The sequence below is a fragment of the Lycium barbarum genome, chromosome 12 (genome assembly GCF_019175385.1).
Source record: "Lycium barbarum isolate Lr01 chromosome 12, ASM1917538v2, whole genome shotgun sequence".
NCBI classification, from domain to species: domain Eukaryota; kingdom Viridiplantae; phylum Streptophyta; class Magnoliopsida; order Solanales; family Solanaceae; genus Lycium; species Lycium barbarum.
This window is the reverse complement of record NC_083348.1, coordinates 59,943,859-59,951,619: the sequence shown is the minus strand read 5'-3', so window position 1 is coordinate 59,951,619 and position 7,761 is coordinate 59,943,859. Positions and strand designations below refer to the sequence as shown.

The 7,761-nt window shown below is 40.1% G+C and overlaps 1 protein-coding gene across 1 annotated transcript; it reads left to right on the top strand.

Moving 5' to 3' along the window:
• Positions 1-583: 583 nt before the first annotated feature.
• LOC132624294 (uncharacterized) lies at positions 584-7,289 on the top strand. The gene is made up of 4 exons (XM_060339098.1): positions 584-694; positions 5,072-5,224; positions 5,315-5,440; positions 6,687-7,289. The coding sequence occupies exons 1-4, from the start codon at positions 584-586 to the stop codon at positions 7,287-7,289; spliced, it is 993 nt and encodes a 330-aa protein (XP_060195081.1).
• The last annotated feature ends 472 nt before the right edge of the window (positions 7,290-7,761 follow it).

Below are 7,761 nucleotides of genomic sequence, written 5' to 3'. Positions count from 1 at the left end.
AGGTGTTGAGTGGAGAAAGTATACCGAATGAGACGACGAGCGAAATGCTAGCCGCAATAATCGGGCAGACGGTTGAAGCAAACAAGATTTCTTTTCGGGTTGATGAGCTCCCACCAGAAGGAACATAACACAACAAAGCACTTCACATCACGGTGAGGTGCGGAGATGAGTTTGCATCCAGGGTACTTGTTGATGAGGTTACGGGTGTAGCATTTTCCCTCTTAACACTTTAAGAAATTTGAAGATAGACACAGGAGAAATGAAAGAAAGTCGTATGAAGGTCTGAGCTTTTGACGAGACACAAAGGAGTGTCATTGGAAATATATGTCTATATTTGCAGATCGGGCCCGTGGAGTTCCTGATCCTTTTCCAAGTGATGGACATATCGTCAACTTACAACCTGTTATTAGGAAGGCCATGGGTCCACATGGTTGGAGTCGTTCCTTCCACTTTGCATCAATGTTTGAAATTAGAATGGGGTTGAGAGAAAATCGTAGTTCAGGGGGAACTTAGTCACCTAATCTATTGTGAACACTCTAGTCACCTCGTCTACTCTGAGCACTCTATCCCGGTCATTCAAGAAATGGGAGAATTAGATGGAGCTACCTTTCATGCTGTGGAAATTATGCAAGCTGTAAAAATAGGTAAGACGGTAGGATCTGATGAAATGAAGATGTCGAGCGCAGTAAAGATGGTAGCATGAGAGATGTTGAAGTACGATTACCAGGAAAAGTCTGGGTTAGGCCCAAAATCTGATGGCATAACTGAACTAATCCAGCTGAAGCAGCAGACAGGTACTTTTGGGATCGGGTATGAGCTTATGTTTGGAGAAACTAGCAGCATCAAGTGAATCTTTATGCCAGAGCAAGTTCCTCTCTAGAGTCAGATGATTGTGCCAGAGGTCGATGAAGTGTTGTGGAGAGACTGAACCAAATGCCGAGACACTGACTATTCGTGATGCCGAACTAGGAGAGATCTTGCAGAATTAGATTGTCAGCCCATCCTTGGTTGGCCGGGAGCCTTGGTAGTGTGGAATTGTAGTTTGTTTTGAAATAACATGATCAATAGAGGCTTGAATCATGCCCGTGATCTTTAGTCATCCCCCTCTTTCTTTAAAATCATTGAATGCTTCTTTAATGAAAATGCATTTCTATTTTTCTATTAAAAATATCATATCTTACTTATACTCGTTTTTCTTTTTCAGCACTCAAACTAATAAAAATATCCATTCTACAATTATGACATACAAACGGCGAACAAGATTACGAGGAATACGATGAAAGTATGATGCCTGAGAATCTTTCGCAAGAGATTGAGAGAATCAAAAGAAGCTGAACTTGGATGAAATTGAGGTAATTAACTTAAGAACCGAATTACCAGCGAAGGAAACTCGGATCAGCATACACTTAGAAGCTGAACGGAAGCAAGAATTGGTAGAATTGCTTAAGCAATATGTCGACTTATTTTCTTGGTCCTATGACGACATGCCCGAGTTGAGCACCAACCTCGTCTCTCATAGGCTACCAACTGATCCTGCCCGCCCGCCGATCGAGCAAAATCCAAGGAAGTTCAAGCTCAATTTGAGTTTAACAATCAAAGAGGAGGTGTCACGATCCGACTAGGGGCCGTGACGGGTACCCGGGGCTAACCACCGAGCACCACTCATTTCCTTACTCGCCATATTCATCATGCATTTATTTTACCATTCATAAACTCATAATCATAAGACAATTATTTTTCATTTGAAAACATAATTGATGTTATATACATACGCCCTTCGGTTATCAAAATAATAACATATACACCAAAGTAGCATCGTGAGACCATACTACCCACCCATACGTATCTACGAGCCTCTACTAGAGTTCTAGACATATGGACGGGACAAGAACCCGTCGTGCCCAAATACATATACATATTTATATACACAAAAGTATAAACCCGATTAGCACCTCCGGAATAATGGAGTGCCCCTGCAATCTATTGATAGCTCCTACAGGTCTGCGCCGTCTTCTTGTCTACCTGTGGGCATGAACACAGCGTCCAAAGAAAACGGACGTCAGTACGAATATTGTACTGAGTATGTAAGGCATGAATGAAATAAACATGATAGAGAAATCATAAGTCATAAGGTGAAGGCAAAACCTGCGCGACCTTTAAGGATGAATACAGTTCATACATACATCATATATATACAATCGTCGTACATGAATCATCATAGCGTATACATCATTATGTCATATAATTCATCACCGTAGTACCGTATCTGCTCATACACATAAATATTATCCGTATTCGGCCACGTAATGGCTCGACATTATCCGTATTCGGCCACGTAGTGGCTCGACAATATCCGTATTCGGCCACATAGTGGCTCGACAATATCACATACATGTCTTTCGTATTCGGCCACGTAGTGGCTCGACCATATCACATACATCATAACAAGACTCGGTATTTTTCATCATCATCATTACCATCACATACATCATATGGGCTTATCGTAACCTTTTATAAGGCATACATTTGAATTTAAAGACAATCTATGGAAAACCATATCATATTCGTAACGTGAATTTCGTATAAGTATCGTATGATAGTCTTTATAATCTTTAGGCTTAAGCTCATCATTACCATTATCGTTTCTATAACATATCTCTTACCTTTATCTCATATGAAATCCTCTATGAACATAGACTCTAAATTTCTCGGAACATTGGTCATAGGACATGCATTAAGGCTTATGGACAATCTATAACAATGTCGGGGTGACGTAATGTCGAGAACCCCCGATTACATTATAGAGCATTCATAGGTAGTCTGTCTCACCTTGAAGGTATTGGTATATAAGGCGAGTGTATACATCAATCATCACTAATAGATCATAGTTAATGTCGTTAGCTTTGTATAAACATTATACCATGAACTCTAGAATCTTTAGACTTAAGCTTATCATCTTCATTATCGTGCTCATAACATGTCTCTTATCCTCATCTCACGTGTCCATTTATGACATAAGCTCTTAGTTCCAGAATATAAGGAAGCCATGGAAATGTAGGGAAATAATATCATAAGAATCGTATAAGGATTTCCATCTTCATAGGAATGTCGTTCATGAGCTTTAGGACTCCTAGACTTAGACTCATCATCAATATCGTCATACTCGTAACGTGTCTCTTTTCTTTATCTCGTGATACTCTTTATAATCATAGACTCATAGTTTTTGATACGTAGGAAAAATCATGAAGAAGGAGGGGACATCATACTATAGGATTCATGCCTTAGAAAGAAGGGACTAGTCTTACATACCTTTTCCTTTAGCTATTCCACCGCTTGATCGTTCCTCTTCAATATTCGGGTTTCTACCTTCAAGAGAAGTCGTATGAACGTTAGCCAATCGATTACTTAAATATCATTACTATTTCTAGGAAAGATTGGGCAGCATCTCCTTTGTTTATACAACTTTTCTCATATAGTATATCAACTCCCAACCATCTATAATCACATTCACCATATTATAAGCAACAATCATCATTCATCCACCTTATCCATATTTCACAATTTCCCTTAGATGTCTCCATAATCATGGTCATAGTTCACTATTATGGTCTCTCATGTTTAATGCTTAACCCATGTTCTACATGTCATTTATAACACACTTATAACTACAACGTCTCAATAGTCATGATTCATTTCAACTACAACTCAAGAACTTCATTGCTTTCATCTTTGTGACTCATTTCCTATATTTTTCTACAATTCAAGTTTTTTCAACTTTCAACACCTTAAAGAACAAGGAATGATCATAAAACTCACCTTGGATGATGGATAAACAACCCTTGAATGGAACTTCTCTTCTTGCACCAAAACCCTAACTCACTTTCCTTGAGATTTCTTAGTGTAGATGAACTTTTGCTAGGTTTCATACACTTGTTTTCATGGATTTGGTGTAGTTGATCATGGTTTTCCATTTATTTCTTGTGGATGAATGATGGAGAATGTTCTAGAGGTTTCTTGAAGTGTGGAGAGTGGAAAATGAAATGAATTAATGAGAGAGGGGTCTTTATATCATTTCTCAAAATCTGTCCCGACCAACTTATACGGACCAACATACGGTCCGTACATTTCATACGAACCGTATGTGTGGCCGTATGTTTGGTCCAGTGAATGGTGCCTCTCTTAGCCAATTATATGGCCTAACATATGGCCAGTATAATTTATACGGCCAGTATGTTGGTCCGTATAATGCCCAGTTGTTCCGATTTCGTTCTCGTCGACTCGTTTGATCTCCAATCCTTATGGAACCTTCTTAACACCTGTTTAACACCTCAATACCAATCTAAGGGACGTTATCACTCTTCTCTAAGACGTAATTATTCCATCATTAATTTGTCGCTCGTCATGCTTACCCGACGCACAATATATCCTTTGCTTTCCTTGATAATCCTTCTTCCTTTTCGTTAAATGTCTTTGAATCTAAATTGGAATCATCAAATACCATCTCTTACTTATCAAATCATCGTATACGTCACGCCCTTCGCTAGGTTATTCACTGTACGCTAACGGGAAATTTTCCAAGGTGTAACAGGAGGTCACTAAGCAGATTGAAGCAAATGTCGTGAGGATTACAAACTACCCTTCCTGGTTGGCCAACATTGTGCTCATGCCAAAGAAGGACGGAAAAATCAAAATATGTGTGGATTATCGGAATCTCAACAAAGCTAGTCCTAAGGATGACTTCCCTCTTCCGAACATCCATATACTCATCGATAATTGTGCAAAACATAAGTTGCAGTCATTTGTATATTGCTTTTTAAGATTTCATCAGATTTTGATGCATGAGGATGAAGCATAAAAGACGGTGTTTACCACTCCATGGGGAGTGTACTACTACCAAGTAATGTCATTTGGCCTCAAGAATGCAGGTGCAACCTACATGAGGGCCATGACTACTTTGTTCCATGACATGATTCATAAGGAGATCGAAATCTACGTGGATGATGTCATTATCAAATCTCAAAGGAGTTCAGATCATTTTACTGACCAAAAGAAGTTCTTTGAATGATTGCAGAAGCACAACTTGAAGTTGAATCCAGCAAAATGTGCATTTGGAGTTCCCGCTGGAAAATTATTGGGATTCATTGTTAGTAGAAAAGGTATAGAGTTGGATCCTTCAAAAATCAAGGCAATCCAAGACTTGCCTCCCCCGAAGAGCAAGAAAGACGTAATGCGTTTCCTTGGAAGGCTCAATTAGATTAGTCGGTTCATCACACAGTCGACGGTGATTTGTGAACCTATATTTAACCTGCTGAAGAAAGATGTTGCCACAGAATTGATAGAAGAGTGTCAGAAGGCCTTCGACAGAATCAAGGAGTTCTTGTCCAATCTGCCCGTATTGGTCCCGCCAGAACCAGAAAAACTGCTATTGCTCTACTTGTCTGTATTGGATGGTGCGCTCGGATGTGTGTTGGGACAATACGATGAGACAGGAAAAAATGAGCAAGCCATTTACTACCTAAGCAAGAAATTCACACCGTACGAGGCAAGGTACACTTTGTTGGAACTCACATGCTGTGCTTTGACTTGGATCGCACAAAAGTTGAGGCACTACCTATCTGTGTACACCACGTACTTGATCTCAAGGATGGATCCACTCAAATACATCTTCCAAAAGTCGATGCCCACCGGGAAATTAGTAAAATGGCGAATCTTGTTAAGTGAGTTTGATATCGTGTACATAACTCAGAAGGCCATCAAAGGACAAGCCTTGGCGGATCACCTTGCATAGAAACCTGTAGACAATGAATGCAAGCTGCTTACAACCTATTTTCCTGATGAGAAAGTACGATTCGCAGGGGAAGATATTTCAAAGCCTTATTCAGGATAGAGAATGTTCTTTGACGGAGCGTCAAATTTCAAAGGAGTTAGAATAGGAGCAATTTTGGTTTTCGAGATAGGTCAGCACTACCCTATCTCAGCAAAGATCAGATTTCCCAGCACGAACAATATGGCAGAACACGAAGCTTGCATCCTCGAGCTTAGGATATCGATTGATATGAACATCAAGGAACTTTTGGTAATAGGCGTTTCTGACCTATTAGTTCGTCAGGTCCTAGGAGAATGGACCACCAAGAGTGTCAAATCCTTCCATACTTACACTACTTAAAGGAGTTGTGCAAGCAATTCAAGGAGATTGACTTCAAGCATGTCCCTCGAATAAAAAATGAGTTCGTTGATGCCCTGCGACATTGTCATCAAGGATCCAACATTCAGACAAGAATTACATCGACCCTATCAAGGTAGAAATACACGACCAGCAAGCGTAATGTTTTCATGTCGACGAGGGATTGGACGACCAGCCATGGTACTACGACATTAAGAAGTTGCTCGAAACAAGAGAATATCCAGAAAATGCTACTAACAAACAGAAGCGAACCTTAAGGAGAATCGAAAATCACTTCTTCCTCAATGGACAAATCCTGTATAAGAGAACTTCAGACCTCGGATTTTTAAGATGTGTGGATGCCGCATAGGAGACAAGGTTGTTAGAAGAAGTACACGCAGGAACATGTGGATCCCACATGAACGGATTCACTTTGGCAAAGAAGATTCTGATAGTGGGATACTTTTGGATGACTATGGAAAGAGACAGCATTCGCTATGTACAAACTTTCCATCAATGTCAGGTTCACAGAGATTTCATTCGAGTTTCCCAAAACGAGCTCAATGTTATGGGTTCCCCTTGGTCATTTACCTCTTGGGGCATAGATGTGATCGGACCTATCGAACCCCCTACATCAAATGGACATCGTTCCATCTTGGTGGCTATCGATTATTTCACCAAATGGGTCGAAGCTTCAACGTACAAGGCAGTAACAAAGAAGGTGGCAGCAGATTTTGTTCGCAACAATATAGTCTGCCGATTTGGGATTCCAGAGTCAATTGTCACAGATAATGCAACCAATCTCAATAGCGATCTTATGAGAGAGACTTGTGAAAAATTTAGGATTGCTCACCGAAATTCCACATCTTATCGACCGCAGATGAATGGAGCTGTCAAGGCAGCAAATAAGAACATCAAGAAGATCCTGAGGAAGATAACAGACAGTCAAAGGCAGTGGCATGCAAAGTTGCCATATGCTTTGCTTGGTTACCGTACGACGGCTAGAACATCTACAAGAGCAACTCCCCATATGTTGGTCTATGGTTCAGAAGCTGTGGTACCCGCAGAAGTAGAGATACCTTCTTTAAGGATTACCCAAGATGTTGTTTTAGACGATGCAAAATAGATACATAGTAGTGTCACGACCCAACCCGCCAAACTGGCACCCACACTAACTCTTAGTGGGCGAACCAATACATAAGTCATCTATTCATTCAAGTCTGTTTTTATATTAACTATATTAGTTAGTTATTACTCATTCAAGCATAAGATAATCAAAATAAGCCATGCCATAAAAATACTGAAGTAAATGCGGAAGTTCTAACTATTACAAAATTCGCAAAATTCGAAAGTCATCGTACGAGGACTCTAAACTAGAACATATCTAGGGAATGAAATTTGTCTAATAAATAACCATAATGTCCAGAATAGGAATTAGACATCATATGAGGAAGATCTTCGGGTGGCCTGGCATGGATAGGAGCTCACCCTAAATCTGTCAGCAACGTCCTCAACGCTAGATGCGAGGGCGGGTAGCAATCTCTGTATCACAATCTGCACTCAAAGAATGCAGCAAGGTAGTATCAGTACAAACACTA

What these genes read in the sequence shown, in the direction of transcription:
- LOC132624294 (XM_060339098.1), top strand. Translation starts at nt 584, where the DNA reads ATGGGAGAATTAGATGGAGCTACCTTTCATGCTGTGGAAATTATGCAA. An exon ending in TGTCGAGCGCAGTAAAGATG is followed by an intron (nt 695 to 5,071) that starts GTAGCATGAGAG and finishes GAATGATTGCAG; the next exon opens with AAGCACAACTTGAAGTTGAA. An exon ending in CCCCGAAGAGCAAGAAAGAC is followed by an intron (nt 5,225 to 5,314) that starts GTAATGCGTTTC and finishes AACCTGCTGAAG; the next exon opens with AAAGATGTTGCCACAGAATT.